General features: G+C 34.1%; 1 protein-coding gene across 1 annotated transcript in view; it reads right to left on the bottom strand.

Annotated features, from left to right (window-relative positions):
• The window catches only part of Polr3B (RNA polymerase III subunit RpIII128), a 494,506-nt gene that overhangs the window by 390,837 nt on the left and 84,260 nt on the right, over positions 1 to 19,409 (bottom strand). Inside the window, exons 6-7 of the mRNA XM_090412337.1 lie at positions 15,215 to 15,427; positions 1,146 to 1,227 (exon numbers count right to left, since the gene is read on the bottom strand). Coding sequence (XP_090268463.1) covers positions 1,146 to 1,227; positions 15,215 to 15,427 — 295 coding nt within the window. The remainder of the gene's footprint in view (positions 1 to 1,145; positions 1,228 to 15,214; positions 15,428 to 19,409) is intronic.

The following is a 19,409-nucleotide window of genomic DNA, read 5'->3' as shown; positions in this document are numbered from 1 at the left end:
CTGGAACATTTGTGAAATAATATGCATTTAAAAAAGACCACAGAAGTGGGCAAGTAGTTTCATGTTGCATCATGACAATGCTCCGTGCCACACATTCCTTCTTATTCAATGGTTCTTGTTGGACAAAAAAAAAAATTACTATGTGCATGCATCCTCAGAGTATTCCCAATTTAGCAACCTGTGACTTCTGGCTCTTTTCAAAGTTGAAATTGATGATAAAGGAAGAGCATTTTGCATTAATACAAGAAATTGAATTGGCCATGACAATGCACTTAAAAGAACTAAAGAAAGGAGACTTCCAGAACTGTTTCAAAAAAGTGGGTGGAACATAGAAACAAGTGTGTGGCAAGTCAAGGAGACCGAAGGAAATTAATTTATATTTAGTTTAATAAACTTCTTTGAATTCTAATGTTTACTGTAATTTTTAATTACACCTCATATAAAGGGACTGGGTTCAACTGCTGTGATAATAAATGATGTCATTATAAAGGAATGCTATTCATTATTTACTGATTTAACCAAAAATGAAACTGATCAATTAAATCAACAATGATGGATTAACATTTTGTGACAACTGTAGTATATAAGAAATAGGTAGGAGACACTGGTAGAAGCATTACTGGCTCATTAACATGACTATGTACCATCAGCTATTAGTTATTTGTAAAGATCATTAAAAAAGGAATATACCATGTTTTATAGTTATATAGTATAAGAATACAGTTTATAAGAGTATTCTTCATTCTTATAAATTTATTCTATAAGTTTATAAGAATATTGACTTTGTTTATAAAATTACTAGAATGATAACTAAACACACATCCCAATTACATGAATTTTCTCAGGACTAGATGTAGACGAATTCTTTCTGATGGTATGCTCAGATCATTTTCATATGTGCTGGTTTGTTTTTTTACAAGGTTATGTCAAAACTGAAATACTGAAACTAAATTTGAAGATCTGACCATGATCATGAAAACTTAATGGAATAAATATTAAAATTAATATAGCTCAAATAACTCTTGAGCATAAATTGCCTGAAAGAGTAAAGAGATGAAATAGGGATTCAGAAAATCATGAGTTTTTCTGCTACCACTGTATATATCTTGTAATCAGAACAAAAAACTAATGTTAAAAAAACTTACATCTGTAAAGCTGTTGTGCTTCAAATAGAATCGACCATGTTTAGTAGTAATATTAGTTCGACTCTTGCGTTCATGAGAAGAACTATAAATAGAAAATTATCGTTAGAAGAATGTATTAGTGTAGGAATTAATTTTACCAGACATTTAAATAATAATGAAAAATAAATTATTTTAATTATAAATTATAAAAAAACAAATATTTGATATTTGATCATAAATTCAGCTGAATTTACAAACAAACTTCTATGGAGAATAAAAAAGTGAAGACCCTTGTATTCACCACAGCTAAATACAAGGATCTCCAATATTTTTATCATAAACTGCAAAAATATATCAGCCAGAATAAATAAAATTAATACATAGAAAATTAAATTAATATTGGCTTTTAGTAATAAAGAAATTGCTAGCAACACATGCAATAAACAAATCTGTTAGTTAATAATCACAACTGTGAACACCTCTAAGAACATACATCATGTATAAATTAAAATCCGACCTTTCTTTTTAAAGCATAAATTAATCAGGTATTTTTGTTGTTGTTTTTAATAGTCTGAAAACAAAACCAGAAATTATCTCATTCAGTATCAGTGAGATCAAGATAAGGTGAGAGATACACTGAACTTGAGTACTGACTCAAGTTTAATGTAATGACTGCAAAAAAAATTTTTTTTTTTTTGGAAAGGAAATTAGCACTATTATTTCCAGGCCTTCGTGGAATCACAAGACATTGCAAAAATTTCAAAAGATGTCTAAAAAAGACCCTTGACAGTTTGCAGCAAATACTGTCATGAAATTATATTTTCCATGAAAAACAGGTATACAATCTTGAAATCTGATAATCCACATATAAAATGATGAATAATGTGTTATAATAAAATGCATATTGCACCTACAGGATAAAAGTTGGAGTAAACCATGGTTTTCCAAAGAGTGTGCCTGGGTAGTCAAAAACAGCTTATCATAAGCTGCTTGAAACAAAAATCCAGCTTCATTCAGCCTACAATAAACCTCACAGCACCTCAAGTCCATCATTAACAGGGCTAAGCCTGACTTTGAACAGGTTAAATGTAAAAAATTCATTTACCTGCCAATGGTAGTCATGAACTCAAGGCCCTTGAGCTCATGGGTGCAACTTTTGTTCATCTGTGCTTTCATCTCTTTATTGCCCAGATAGCAATACTGCAGCATCACTTAAGATAAAGCTATCTCCTGGAATCATTCTTCTCATTCAACTCTAGAGAAGATGACCAACACAAATCATATCCTTTACCTGGAACAATACAACATGCTTCCTGTGGCCTTCAACCAAAAAGACCCACTTTACTTGAAATACTGCTATGTATGCCTTCTACCAAAAAAGACATCAAAAGAATCTTTAACAACCTGAATACAAAAAGCTTCAGATCCTGATGTACTCCTAACTGACACTTGTTCTTTATCGCCTATGCACTAAACTGTATACTCTACCGACACTACCATACAGCATACAGGTTTTTTTTTAAGATCCAAGTCCAAAAAAAGTCATAAGTACCTATTTTCAAACTATTGACCTATTGCTTATCACCTCACTGTTATCTAAGGTAATGGAGATGGTCAACAGCAGTCAATTTCTTTGACCCATGGAGAAGTCAACTAATGTAGTGTAGATTTTACTAATCATGGGCCACAACATATCTCCTCAACTATAATAACCCATTTACCAATGAAAGGTTTAGAGAAACTTGCTGATTGTACTAAACATTTCCAAGTCATTTGACAGATTCTAAGCCAACTGTCAAATAGCTTCTTGCAACTGGATTGCCAGTTTGCTCTAAGGTTCTTCACTATGTGTAAAAGTGAAAGATGTTCAGATTTTCTTATTAATGCATGTGCTCTCAGGAGTTATTTCACCCACCCTCTTCCTCATATGCGTAAACAACCTACTTTCACTAACCTCAAATGCTGTTCACAGTTTTGCTGATTATAGCACTTTCTCTCTTTCCACTCATCCTACTTACAGGACAAACTATATAATGTACAAACATCTCAAGCTTCAAGATTATGTACAATAAGCCCAAAACACTGATCTACACCATCCTGCAATGGGGCAATAACAACCCAGTCAACTTCAATGCTTCCAGAATATGATTTTGTCTTTTTTTTTCCTCACAAAAAAAGTTCCTCAGTTCTTACCCTTGACAATGCTCAATTTAACAGTCAAGATCTCTCTTCTGGGAATGACTCTTACTCGTGGCCATTCCCACAATAATCACATCACACCACTTCAGCTTCCAGAAGACTTAACATCCTCTTTAACTCAAGATGTTACTTCTCATCTGCCCAGTTATTTTCTCTGTACAAATCTTAAATCCACCCAACCTTGACATACTGCTCTCACATTCAGGCTACTGCACCAAAAATCTCTCCAAAAATGCTTTATGCTGTTCAGTTGATTAATGACTCCTCTCTCAGAGACTCTTCAATAACTCTCATAGGAGGTCAATTTCCAGATTGTCTCTCTTCTACGGATATTTTCATGGGTACTGTTCAGCAGAAGTAACATTTGTTATGTTCCCCATTTCTGTTAAATCTATGGCAACATGAGCAACAGCTCCCCAATATCCTTTTAGGGTTGAAATGCTGACTCACCAAAGTAGTTACTCCTAGTTATCTTTCATTCCATCTACCTCAGTTTTGCAGAACAGCCTTTTCAAAAAAGTATCTCCTCAAGGCCACAACCTCCAGCTCTTTAAGATGATTATCAACTAATTACTTTCCTCTTGACTCCAAGCCTACACACACACACACACACAGCATCTCATATGTGTGTATGCATACTTTAATAAAATGAGAGAGTGAGTGATATAAAAGGAAACATTCAAAACCTTCAAAATCTGAACCTACATATACCATCTGCAGAAATCAGAAACCACCATGAACAATGAATTGTGAATTTAGATGGCATTAAATGTGGTAATGTACTAAAGGCAAGTCTATATACAAACTAGCCTTTAGGGCAATGCCATCTAAATTCAGAAAGAATATTTGATAATATTCAAAAAGAATTCTTTAAATTAATTACTGGTGAAAACCACATTAAAAAAAAATAAGTATCATCATCAAATTCCTGGTATATACCCTCAAGGGGGTGTACAGGATATGATAGTACTACATGAAAAATTTACATCATTACTAACTTCCTAACTACAATTTTCGTCCAAATCAATCTGTTACCTGTCAAGACTCCAATATTATCACATCTTATATTTCTGTCTTCTAAGGCACTTTTTACTGTATCAATCCACCTATATCTTGGTCTTCTTCCTCTGGGTCTTTTTCTTGCCAAACCTGGCAGAGAACACTTGTTTTGCTAATCTTTCCTCTCACATTCTGTTTAAGTGACCATACCACCTGAGATTAGCTCTGCTAATGTATTCCTGGATGCTGACAATGTCAAGTTTTTTCCTAATATTCTCGTTTTTAATATGATATTGCCATTGATGTCATCTGTTCATGCCCCTAATCTTTTCAGGACTCTCATATCTGTGGTCTCTAGTCTTTGGTCAAGTGTTTTACTTCTAACCCAGCTCTCAGATCCATAAGTTAAAATTGGTTTGAACACTGTCTTGTATACAGCTAATTTAGTGTTTTGACTAATTTCTCTCTTATTCCATATAAATTTATTCACTTGACTTCTTACCATACTAGTTTTGTTGATCCTGTTGTCCATTTCCACACTGAATTTACCATCGTCATTAAAAATTGTGCCAAAGTAGCTGAATTGTTTTACTTGTTCTACAGGTTCTCCATTCACAATGCAGTGGATATTTTCAATTCTTCTGCCTATTTTCATTGTCTTTGTCTTTTTAATGCTGACCTTCATACCATATCAAATGAAACAGTTATTCAATTTAGTCAGGGAATCTTGCAGACTTGTAGCGGATTTATTTAGAAGTAAAGGTATCCCTTGCTTAACGTGGTTTTGCTTAACGCAGGATTTGTTAACGTGGTGAAATTAATTGTGACAATCCCTTGATATACGCGGCAAGAGTTTTTATTAATGCGCCTTTAACCCTGCAGAGCTCGCAGCTGATCTGACAGATACATGCAAAATGTTTAATATAAATATTCTTACACAATTCAGTGTGTAGCTTGGAGGTCATGAGTAGCTGTGCATTCATATGTTACGAGTGATATTTCGCACTGTTTTTTGCTGTCAGTTTGGTTTAACACATGTTATGTAAAGGTTTGTGATATTTAACAATAAATCGTATCTGAGAGATACCGCGACCTCCAATGTCAGTATAGTATGGTTTAGTTTGTTTGATTTTTATTCTTTGTTCAATAATTTCTAGATTTTAACTGAAAATAAATAAACATGTATTACTAAATAGAGAGCCAAAGGCTTATTTATCATACATGTCCTCTAGGAGATGTGCTTTACATTATGGAAAATACTAAGGAAAGTGATCTGGAGCTTACTCCACCTTTACTACGAGTTGCCCATAAGGTTGCTTATGCTTGTATCTGCCGAAAGTTTTAGTTTCTATATATTCGGCACAAAACTCTTGTAGTTTCTATATTCAGCTATGAAATAATGTTGGATTCAATATCTACTTAATTTGTACCAGTGGCAGAGAGGTCATATTTACCTATACAAGTTGCCAACAGGTGTACCACCTTATTATTGAAATACTCTGGATTTAGAGAAAGACGTTGGAAGTTTATTTTGCACTTAGTTAGATTATAATAAATTTAGTTTAATCCTTTATCCAAGTGTAGGCAAACAAAGTTTGCGCTTGAAAATATCTTCGGGACTGAGGTAAGGTGGTGCCTCTTCTATTGATTCTGCCTTAGTATCTCCGCATTTGGGTCTGCCTCCCACTGATGAGACCTCAATAAAGGTCGAAACCGGTCTGGGTAGTGGCCCTTCCCTTAATGCATAGCAGTATACATGTCTGCAAGAAGATGTGCTTTGCATTATGGGAGATACTGAGACAAGGAGTGATGGGACCTTGGTCCACCTTTGCTCGGAGTTGCCTGGTGTTGCACCACCTTATCTCAGTCCTGAAGATATTTTCAGGTGCAAATTTTGTTTGCTACACTTAGATAAAGGATTAAACTAAATTTATTATAGTCTAACCAAGCACAAAATTAAATACAGATCTTAGTTATATTCCCATGATTTCTCAAATCATCTGGAATTCATCCCTTTGTCCAGGCCCTCTGAACTATGCAGTGCAGCCACTGCAAGACTTTTATACCTATATACTTGAGCATTTCTGGTCGAATATCATCTACTCCAGCTGCCTTTCCACATTTCACTTTTGATGGCTTTTTCTACTTCAAGTATGGATTAGTATTCCAGACTGCATGCCTGGTCAGTGTTTTTACCACTGTGGTGTCATCACTGCTTGTTTCATTTAGCAATTTTTCAAAGGAATTACTCCATACTTCAAGGATATCTTTTTCTCCTCTTTTCATATCATCTTTATCATCTCTAATTACTTTTATAGCACTCTTTCCTCCATTTCTGAGCTTCTTCAACAACCTCCAGTATATCTTGTTACCTTCTTGATATTTATTTTCTATGTTCTTACTGAAGTCTTCCCATGACTTTTGTTTAGCTAGTTTTACACAGCTTTCTGTTTTTTTTTTTAGCTTTCTTACATTTAAGAGCATAAGCTGACTTATTTGCAAGGAATTGTTGATATGCTTTCTTCTTTTCCTTCACTGCCTCTTTAACTTCCTGTGTTCACCATGGAGTTCTGATTTTTCTATCCTTGCAAATAACCTCACCACATGCTTCTCTGGCTGCATCGATCAATGTTTTCTTCAAATGAAATTATAATAAAAATTTCCATCAAGGTATTAAACTTTCTCTTACAGTGAACTTAAACACTCTCCTTTTTGCTGATGATCAAATAATAATTACAAATTCTGAAGATAACTTACAGAAAGATATTTTAAATTTAAATAAAACAGCCTAAGATTATGGAATGAACAGAAAAATCAAAAATGATGGCCTTTAAAGTTCATAAGAACTAAAATGGTAATAGATAACAAGATTTTAGAGCAGGTTAATTCATTTAACTACCTAGGATGTATGGTTGTATATGAAAACAAAAAAAATATAAACTTAAAAATTGCAAAATATTTAAAAATAACAACTGAATTAACTCTATATTTAAACCTACCCTAGTTCAAAAACAAACTAGACTAAAAGTATACAATATATTAGCCCTAGTCCTATTGAATGGAAGTGAAATCTGGAAAAAACCAAAATGGCAAACAAAGATTTATAACAGCTGAAATGAAGTTTATGAGAAAAACTGCAAAGTATACTCTATTAGATCACAAAAGAAATTAAAAAATTATGAAAGAATTAAACCAGGAATCAGTAACAGAAAAAATTAAAAATATATAAACATAAATGGATAGAACATGTTGAAAGAATGAAAACAGGAAGATTACCAAAACAAGTTTTAAATTACGAACCATTAGGAAAAAGAAAACCAGGACATCCTCTCATGAGATTCAACAATGACTTCTAAGGCCGGAATAGGCCACTCTAGGCTAAATCTTTGAAAAAAGTGGTGATAATGACTTTGTTTATAAGGGAAGAACAGATATAAATTCAATCAGGATGCAATCCAATACCATGATTATTGAAAGTGTAGGCTTGAAGTTTAGGGTTGTGAATCCTCCATTATGTCTGCAAGTTGAGCATTCCCAAGGCATATTTTTAACTGTGCATATCCTGCTTTTCCACTTCTGGGATCACCTCCTATTTTGTCTGATGTGGGGTTTTTAGTATAGTTCCAATCTCCAGCTTCTACAATGTAGTGGGCACCGTATAAGTATGGCTGCAGTTCCTGGAAGAATCTTCATCTAACTGTTCCAATAGATGACGCATATATATTCATAAACTTTATTACACATCCACTGTCAAGATTTGCCCATCTTGCATTCCTTTGGATATTACAGAAATACTCCAAGACCAACCCCATCAGACCTTCCAAAATTCCAATAAGACAAAAGTAGATATCTATCTGTTAAGTTTTTATATCTGCAGAAGTATGTTTCCTGGAGAAACAACAACCTAATATTATGGTATGGCATTAGTTTCCATATGGCTTCTTGTTACTGTGGAATCGTCATACATTTAATGAAGCAATGAAAATGGGAGATGATGTGATTAGTGAAGTGTTACTGGTAAGTCTTTAACCTTTAGATTTTAGGTGAATCTGATAAAGTCTTCAATTTATGAATTGCTTGCCATTACTTCAATTCTGCAGCTATAGATTTTGATTTGGAAGCTGGTCATTTTCTTGTCATACTAAGAGAACTTTGCATCAGTGAACTTTATTATTTTTTCTGTAGTTGTAACCCTCTCTTTTCCCTTATACACATGAGATGGTTCTTCATAATCTATGAACTCTTCTGAATATGAGAGTCATCATTTGATGATCTACAACCTTCTCCATCATTACATATTTTAAAATAATTTTTTCTCCTTTTAGCTTTTATCCCTTTTTTTAATGGAAGCCACACTGAAGAAGATGCCAAGGTTAAATTAATGCAGAAGTCATATTTTCCATATACAAGTAGAAAAACAGTGTATCACTTATTAAATACTCTGGAGGAGGGATATCATGTAAATATTTTCTGCTTAGTTCTACATCATCATCGTCATCATCAAATTCCTGTACACCTCTCGAGGGTACATCATTTGATGTACCCTCGAGAGGTGTACAGGATATGATAGTACTACATGAAAAATTTACATCATTACTAACTTCCTATCTATAATTTTCTTCCAAATCAATCTGTTACCTGTCAAGACTCCAAAGTTTTCAGATCTTATATTTCTGTCTTCTAAGGCACTTTTTACCATATCAATCCACCTATATCATGGTCTTCTTCCTCTGGGTCTTTTTCTTGCCAACCTGGCAGAGAACACTTATTTTGCTAATCTTTCCCTCTCCCATTCTGTTTAAGTGTCCATAGCACCTGAGATTAGCTCTGCTAACATATTCCTGGATAGTAACAATGTCAAGTTCTTTCCTAATATCCTCATTTTTAATATGATATTGCCATTGATGCCATCTGTTCACACTCCTAATCTTTCTCAGGAATCTCATATCTGCGGTCTCTAGTCTTTGGTCAAGTGTTTTACTTCTTACCCAGCTCTCAGATCCATAAGTTAAAACTGGTTTGAAATAACTATATTATACTTGACAAGAAATTATATTCTTGTTTCAATCCTGTAATGTTTTTGCATTATGAAATACTAAGGAAACTGATGTGAAGTTAACAGCTTCTATATACGGACAGACATGAAATTACGTCATGTTTATGCTTACATAAGATTAAAATAAGTATAAGATTAAAACAAGAATCTAATTTCTTGCTTTGCTTGTCACATATGAATAGATTGTAAGCAAACAGAAAATCTTTTCATGAGCAGCCTGCTCTTGATATATCAAGAGCACACCAACATATACAATGATGGGCAGATGCTTACAACTAATTTAAATTACAAATCAAACACAGTTATCACATCAGTTGTTGCCATGCTTTCCTCAGTAAGTTTTCCCTTCTTGAAATTTTATGCTTCTTTCACATGTGAAGAAGTTCCATGTAATTTAAATGAAATGACTAATTTCATTTAAATTACATGGGACTTTTTCAGTTTAGCCATATGAGCATTTCGTGTGTGCGTGTGAGCGCACATGCATAAAAAAGGGGAGGGATAAAAATATACAAAGTCGACAGTTATTCATACATACCTAGTCTAGCCATAAATACTTACAACTTGAACAGCACATAAATCTTTAATCTATCAGTAAATCATTTACAGTTTTCATCACATACAAATCATATGTATAAAATGCATATTGCAGTAATCAATATTCGAAATGTCTTCCTTTTGCCTTCATACACGAAGAAAGTCTGTGAGGCCACATATTGATGATGGCATTCACAACATCAAACAGAAATGCTACCACTGCTCACTCCAAATATATTTTAGGCTCAATGCTGGGGTGTCATTTCTTGCAGGCTTCTCTCTCTCTCAAACTCTGCCCACAATTTGAAGCCCAACAGATTGAGATTGGGACTTCCATACAGCTAATCAGATGGTGATATGTGGTCAAGTACACATTCACCTCCAACAACTGTTAAGTGGTCCAGGCCTTGTGCCTGCCATGAAACAAAGTGTTGTTCTTGATCTATATTACAAGTTCCAGCACAGTGTCTTGATACATACTTTTGACCCCTTTCTTGCAAATATGCAACTTGAAAAGCCCTGATATGTCACCCCCACCAAACCATCACTAACACAGGATGATGATCTCTGAATCCTGGGGTGCTATGGTATATGACCCTGTGTGACCATCAGGAACATATACCCAATCATTTTGGCAGTTAAAGATTCTTCAATGGTGAAAATCTTCTCATCTGTGAGGGGATATCTGTGTCTGTTGTTCACATACTACTAGAGAAGTGCCTTTGATTTTATGACCCTCTGCCACATAAGTTGTGGTGTTGGGAAGTGTTGTCCAGTACAATGATGACAGGCTCTCACCCCAGGTCAGTTAGTATATGTGATATTGTTCTCTGTGAAATGTTCATCTTTCATGACTTCACTTTCTGCATTCTCAACAGAGGTGGGCCTTCACAGTCCTCACAAGCTATTGCATCCTAATGCATCATGTTCAACCTGTTATTTGGCCAGATCAGATATATTTTCTGTATCATTATAATGGTTAATAATTCAATATCTAAACATCCTGTTGATCCCGAATGTTTTTAGTATATTGAAATTAACAGGTGGCTGCATTCCACCAACCTTGTGAAGTGCTATTAAAACAGTTCTCATAATCCCCTACTGCATGTCAACCTGTACAGCTAGACAACCCTCTCTCTCTACTGATAAGTGTGAATTTTAGGGCTACATACAGGGCCACTAACAGAACTGGGCTATTCTGGGCAGTGAGAGGGGGAAATGCAGAAGTTGTAACAGCATTTATGGCAAGCTTGTATATATGTGAATCCTGTTCAGAAAAAATTCAGAATATATTTTCATGTCAGCCAGGTACTTGTCATTATGATAGGGCATAACAAATCTGTACAATTCATGACTTATTTTTCACGGTATTAACACCACCACAAACACTTTTTTTCAACAAAGATGTTTTATTAACGCTTATATTTCGCTGATTTTCAACTCAGCATCATCAGAGCACAACACACAAGTAAACGTGACAGTGAGTGAGTGAAACAATATAATTGCAAAAGACAAAAGATCTAAAGTCCTATTTTTGGCGCCCTCTAACGGGAAAAAAAAAAAAAAACCGCAGTTATCCAGGAGTTTTTCTTAGGATAACTGTTTCCCAAATTTTTGGCAAATTAATGCAACCATATTTGTTAAGGTTGGGAGAATTCTTCAAAGCCATTGCTGACTCAAAAAATAATCTTTCAGACCTATGACGACTCCTAAATAGCACATTCGTTTTCCTCCATCTAATCCTGTGTGAAGGAGTGTCCAAAGCGTGGTCTGCCAGTCCCAACTTGCCATAGTAATAGTAGCGAATGTATCTTTCATGTTCTTCCATGCGGATGTTCACTGATCTTCCTGTTTGTCCATAATAGGCCAAGTCACAGTCACATGGAACTTCATACACTCCTGGGTGTGCTAAAGGGTGAAGTTTATCCTTAGGCGAGCAGATCAGAGTTGCCAGCTTGACATGAGGTTTGAAGGTGGTACGAAGGCCATGTTTCAACAATACTTTGGCTATCTTTTCCGATGTACCTCTGATATAGGGAATAGAAATGGTCGTGTTGTATTCTTGTGTATTAGGGGAGGGCAGAGTCATGGGCCTATGTAGTATTTTATCTATTTTGTAGGGATTGTAGCCGTTGGTAAGAACGTATGGCGCAGGTACTGGAGTTCAGTGGCCAGAGCTGTATCGTTAGAACAAATGGCTCTGGCTCTGTGTGTCAGTGTTTTTAAAATGCCGTACTGTTGGACTGGATGATGATGTGATTGTTTATGTAGGTATCTTCCTGTGTGTATAGGCTTTCTGTAAATAGAAAAAGATAGTGATCCATCTGAAAGGCAGGTGACTAATGTGTCAAGAAATGGTAAACAGTTATTTGATTCTTTTTCTACTGTGAAGTGAATTTTGGGGTGTTGGCTGTTTAGGTAGGTGACAAAAGCATCCAAAGTGTCTTGTCCATGGGGCCAGATGGCTAACACATCATCTACATAGTGCAACCACACTGGTGGCTTGTATGTAGCTGTGGTAAGTACTTTGTTTTCAAAATGTTCCATGTAAAAATTTGCTAATGGGGGAGAGAGGGGGGAACCCATAGCAGTACCATTAATCTGTTTGTAGAATTTCCCCCCCCCCATGTAAAGTAACCTGCATTCATGGTAAATTGAAATAATTCAAAAATATCTGGGGGAAATTCTGACTTGATTAAATCAAGAGTGTCTATAAGTGGTACATTGGTAAATAAGGAGGTGACATCGAAACTAACCATTATGTCTGAATCTTTTAGGATTAGATTTTTAACCAGTGTTTTGAAATGGATTGAATTTTTTACAAAAGTAGAGGAGTTGCCAGTAAGAGAGGCAAGCGACTTAGCTAAATGCCGGGCCAGTTTATATGTGGGACTATCTATGCTATCAACTATGGGGCGTAGGGGAATATTAGTTTTGTGGATTTTTGGTAATCCATAAATACGGTGTGTTTTAACATGAATTGGTTTTATTTTCCTGATGATTTCTTTGGGCCATGTGATTGGGCCAATCACTTTTTTCAGTAATTTTCGGACTTTTTTCTTTTGCGACATCGTAGGGTCTCGATGTATAATTTGATATGTGGAACTGTCACTTATGAGATCTTGCATTTTTCTGTTATACTCTTCTTTATTCATGATGACTGTTGCATTTCCTTTATCGGCTTTTGTAATAATAATATTTTTATTATTATATAACTTTTTTAGGGCAGTTATTTGCTTACGTGGTATATTGCTTTTTGGAGGCTTAGCCTTGTTTATAATACTTGCTATATCTAGTTGCACGTTATTGGCCATTGCTGGCGGAAGATCGTGGATACCCCGTTCTACTTTCATCATAATTTCTAGTTCAGGAATTTGTTTGGGCGTGACGGCAAAATTATGTCCTAAACTGAGAGTGTTCTTGGCTTCTTCAGTGAGTGTTTCCGACGATAGGTTTACGACCACGTGGTCTCGTCGAAGTTGCGGTCGGGACTTCGTATGTTGGCGCTGTTGTAGGAGTTCAAATTTCTTTAGGTGTTTGCATTTTACTTTTGTGAATTCTTTTTTTGCTGCAACTTCGGAGATGTGCTGTAGGACCGTCCATATTTCAGGATTTAATACGTTTATTAGTTCTTGTTGTAGAGCTGTGATAGAGCTGTTTAGCTTACTAAGCTCTATGCGAGTAGCAGCGATTTGTTCTCGAAGAAGCGCTAAACTCGCCTGTCGATAAATACGATGTGCCTTTGCCGACTGCAACTTTTCTTTGAATTTCAGAAAAGATGGAATAATATCGTTGTCACGGCATCATTTAAGGAAGGCTAACCGGTTCAATTTTCTGGACAATTTCAGTTTCAACTTACCGAACCATCACGCTTTGTAAACAATATCTTCTCCATGCAGAATCGTCAATCTAACAGATGGAGGAAAACGAATGTGCTATTTAGGAGTCGTTATAGATCTGAAAGATTATTTTTTGAGTCAGCAATGGCTTTGAAGAATTCTCCCAACCTTAACAAATATGGATGCATTAATTTGCCAAAAATTTGGGAAACGGTTATCCTAAGAAAAACTCCTGGATAACTGCGTTTTTTTTTTTTTTTTTTCGTTAGAGGGTGCCAAAAATAGGACTTTAGATCTTTTGTCTTTTGCAATTATATTGTTTCACTCATTCACTGTCGCGTTTACTTGTGTGTTGTGCTCTGATGATGCTGAGTTGAAAATCAGCGAAATATAAGTGTTAATAAAACATCTTTGTTGAAAAAAAGTGTTTGTGGTGTTGTTAATACCGTGAAAAATAAGTCATGAATAACCATCAACACCTAAGCTTATCTGTTAGAAATCTGTACAAGTTAAAAAAGTTAGACCACAGGCAGCTAAGAAGTATCAGTTTCTTGTAATATAAGACTAAAGCTAAATACATTTCATTTCACAGAGAATTTTTCAATGTCTGAAAGCACAGTCATGCTTGCATTAATGTTTAACTTCTAGGTGTGAAAATTACAACAGCTAATTATGTGGTACAATTTTTCCAAACTTCTCTCACCTTTTTTAACTCCTAGAACCTGCAAGCAGCATAGTTATTGTGAAAAATAATGCAGTAATTATTTGTTGTGTCCTAGTACATTTCAAGTGTTGATTAAAGCATCATGGTTGTGAAGTTATAAATGATTATAATTATGTTTCAATTTGACTCTTCAACATCATTGACTATCATTCCTACTAGCATTCATTAGTACTTTGCAAGTTGCCAAGTAACATTATAATTCTATCAAACTGACTGGAAACAATATGTCAATCCAGAAGCCTCATGCATAGCATGGTGACATCAGTTTGGTGATGTCACTATCCTATATGAACAGAACCCAAGATAAATTTTTGTCTGAAATATTAAAAGAATATTAATTATTTAAAGTTCATAACAATTAATTACTTGAAATTAATATATGGAGAAATTTAATAAAACTTTTGGTAGTAATTTTGACAAGTGTTTGCCCTTTACATTCTACACACACTAACTTTCTATTCTGGAGTTTGATATAATTGGAGAAATTTCAATAAACTCTTAGGAAATCAAAACATCTTTAAATGTCAGAAAAAATGGAATGCTCAGTTGAAATGTGTACAAAGATTAACTAAACAAAATACTTTCAGTAAACTTGTGCAATATCAGCTGAAATAGAAACAAGAAAAAAATTATGTCCTCCAATTTGTCTAAGCATGTATCATAATGAAATCTGCTTAACATTAAGATTTATTTTTATTTTTTATATCCATCCAATAAATGACTTCTCATTATTTACCTGATGACTTGACATATTATTTCTCCATTTTTTTTATCATCTTCAACAATCATTCTGTTTTTTGATAATTGTTCCTGTAACAATATCACTTTCTCGACACCATTAACAATAAAGTAGCCACCAGGATCATGTGGACATTCATTTAGTTTAGCTAGCTCTCCTGGAGATTTTCCTCTTAGAACACAATTTGCACTTCGAAGCATAATAGGCATTCTATAAACATAAGAATAAAATTAAATACTAAAATAAATTTTTAAAAGCACTGCCTATAATAGGTGAGAAAAACTATTATAATTTATGATTTTGATATTTTTCATTTCAGTGTATAAAATGAAAAAAATGTTATTCAATGAATAAAAGGAAATTTATAATCTTATTTTGAATGGGAAAAAACTGAAAGATGTCACTTGAACATTTCATAAGGAAAAAACATTTTATAATTCCATTTAACCGAGAAATATTTTTGTTTGAAAGATTACCCAGTTTCTAGGAACTATATCATCATCAATATGATATTTTAGTGTTTCACAGTTAAGGGAGGTGGGGGGGGGGGGTTAACTGCATTCTTTTAACGTGATGTAATATATATGTTACGGATAATGCAATAAATCCGGTTATTATTAATACAAACCAAATAATGAGGTTAAAGTAAATAATTTACGAGAATTAATCACATGAACCGGTAATTATTAATTCCTGGAGGAGTGTGGTAAATGTAATAAAAACATGTTTTATAAAAAATATTTTAAACCAAATAACAAGGTTAAAGTAAATAATTTACGAGAATTAATCACATGAACCGGTAATTATTAATAATTCCTAGAGGAGTCTGGTAAATGTAATAAAAACATGTTATATAAAAAATATTTTAAACCAAATAACGAGAATTAATCACATGAACCGGTAATTATTAATAATTCCTAGAGGAGTCTGGTAAATGTACAGTAATAAAAACATGTTTTATAAAAAATATTTTAAACCAAATAATGAGGTTAAAGTAAATAATTTACGAGAATTAATCACATGAACCGGTAATTATTAATAATTCCAAAATACCTATTTATATGTATTTAGGAATAATCCTGAATAGTCCGGTTAAAAACAAATTACTTATTTTTGTAGGAAAGACCTCTGTAGCACTTGGAATTACAAAGGATTTCTGACTTTTTACATTTGCAGCGATTTGAGTTACAATGGGCTGTACAATTGCAATACTGGAAACCTTGACCACCTAAATTAGAATTCTTGCAGGCACATTCTCTTAAGACTTATCTCAATATCAGGAACTTCATTTACTGAAATAAAAGTTTCCTTACAAACGGTAAATTCGTTCCTCGAATAGAGATGGTTTAAAATACCATATTTTGTACCTAATTTATATAGGTTTTCATTCTTGATAGAAATTATAACAGCTATAATATTCCGGTTATCGGGCTTAGCCCTATCTACATCTGGAATTCTTATCCAAATATTTTCTCCTACATTTGCAATTGGAAATTTAGTCATTGAAAGCTGTAAAATTTTTTTCAGCTTGCTTCTTAAGTGACTGCTTAGCAGGGTTTTGAGATTCTTGAATTTTTTCTGTGATTTCATTGAGTGCAAAAGAAGTACTTTCCTTCCAACCATTTTGTTGTTTTATTTGTTTCAAGCCATGTGGATAACATTTGTTCAATGTCTTGGTTTGCTCTTTCAACCAAACCTTTTGATTGACTTTGCCGTTGTTGATAATCTTCGGGTGTTTTGCCGGAAACCTTCTCTTTGTTCTTTTTAACTTTCATTGAAAACGAATAATACTATTTTCTTGTGAATAACTGATTATTTTTCCCTTTTTTCGATCTCAACATATTAACTTGGTTGTTAAATCATGTTCTCATTATTTCTAAATCTCCCATTATGCTTATGGGTACATAAAATCAATGAAAATGTGGAGAAATGTATGCACTTACTAGCAACTGATGTAAATAAGAAAAAGCAACCTCTCCCATTAATGTAGTAATCAGTACTAAGCTTCTTCCAGGGCAGAGAGATGGGAAGATGAAGCCAGGAGTCATGTAATTTTCTCTGAAAACCATACGCAGAATTTCATCATGAAAACAGCCAATCGATAATTGTTAAATCATGTTCTCATTATTTCTAAATCTCCCATTATGCTTATGGGTACATAAAATCAATGAAAATGTGGAGAAATGTATGCACTTACTAGCAACTGATGTAAATAAGAAAAAGCAACCTCTCCCATTAATGTAGTAATCAGTACTAAGCTTCTTCCAGGGCAGAGAGATGGGAAGATGAAGCCAGGAGTCATGTAATTTTCTCTGAAAACCATACGCAGAATTTCATAATGAAAACAGCCAATCGATAGAGCAGGCTCACAAAATTATGAACACGTGTCCAGCTGACAATTAACGAACTTGTCAATTATGGTTATCTACCTAAAAGCAAATCCATTATGAAGAAGTAGTCTGTAACGTTTCTTCATTAGCGCTTTCAACAAAAAAAAAAGAAGAAAAAAAAGTGTTCTGTGAAATTGCACGAGTTTTCACTTCATCAACGTATAATTAGATTAATTGCTCACAATGTTCAACATGGGTTTAAGTGTACATCATAAACCAATAGAAATAAATTTCCAAAGCCGGGAGTCACGTGTGCTTCCCCACCCTCCCCCAAACTTAGGGTATTGAAAATTATTACATTTACCATCAATAGTTGGGAAGTATTAATAATTACTGGTTCATGTGATTAATTCTCATATATTATTTACTTTAACCTCATTATTTGGTTTGTATTAATAATAGCCAGTAATTATTAATATAAACCATTTAATTACTTGGACCGTAACATATATATTATCCCACACACGAGAATTTGTGAAAACTATAACAAACAGTATAGTGTGTGTGTGTGCTGAAGGGGAAAGAAGGAACCTGATCATATGTTTATTGTATGTATGTTATATATTATGTATATTATATGTATATTTATTCATAATGATATGTTTATTGAACAACTCAATCATTATGGAAAAATATGTGAGAAAGACTGTTCCAGAAAAGAGGCAGAAAGTATGAAAGAGAAGGGGGTGAAGATGAATGAATACTGATAAACTGCTACTCACATGTTTATGAGTTTGAGGAAAAATAGAGGAATGGTATCAGCCAGCTTAGAAACAGTACCCATGAAAATGCCAGGAGAGATAAGGGCATTCCAAATAAATATATTTGGAATCTCATATTCCTATAATGCATTATACTATTGTTTATTAAAACAGCAGTAAAATGTATAGTATATGACATTCTCAATGAAGTTCAAATTGTCTCATGATCTAATATATTTCAGGAGCAAACTGCACTAGCATCATGGAATATATTAGATCATGAGACAATTTCATAAATCACACTTCCTTCATGACTTAAGTAATTGGCGGGACATACGTGGCAACAGGTGAATTACAGTGATGTGAACGGTGAGCTACATATGGAACCCAAAGAACTTATGAATGTATTCATCTCAGAAAAACTTTATGCTCTAAAACTATCATTTGTTAAGGCCGTCTCTTCATTTTTTTTTTTTTTAATAAATGCTTTCATTAAAATATCATCATCATCATCATCAAATTCCTGCCATGTACCCTCAAGGGGTGTACAGGATATGACAGTACTACATGAAAAAATTACATCATTACTAACTTCCTATCTACAATTTTCCTCCAAATCAGTCTGTTACTTGTCAAAACTCCAACATTATCAGATCTTATATTTCTATCGTCTAAGGCACTTTGTACCGTATCAATCCACCTATATCTTGGTCTTCCTCTGGGTCGTTTTCCTGTCAACCTGGCAGAGAACACTTGTTTTGCTAATCTTTCCTCTCCCATTCTATTTAAGTGACCATACCATCTGAGATTAGCTCTGCTAACGCATTCCTGGATGCTGACAATGTCAAGTTCTTTCCTAATATCCTCATTTTTAATATGATATTGCCATTGATGCCATCTGTTCACGCCTCTAATCTTTCTCAGGACTCTCATATCTGCGGTCTCTAGTCTTTGGTCAAGTGTTTTACTTCTGACCCAGCTCTCAGATCCATAAGTTAAAATTGGTTTGAACACTGTCTTGTATACAGCTAATTTAGTGTTCGGACTAATTTCTTTCTTATTCCATATGAATTTATTCAATTGACTTCCCACGATACCAGC

The sequence above is a fragment of the Typopeltis vanoorti genome, chromosome 22 (assembly GCF_054136105.1).
Source record: "Typopeltis vanoorti isolate ZY-2024b chromosome 22, IOZ_Tvanoo_1.0, whole genome shotgun sequence".
Lineage (NCBI taxonomy): Eukaryota > Metazoa > Arthropoda > Arachnida > Uropygi > Thelyphonidae > Typopeltis > Typopeltis vanoorti.
This window is presented reverse-complemented; position numbering and strand designations above follow the sequence as displayed.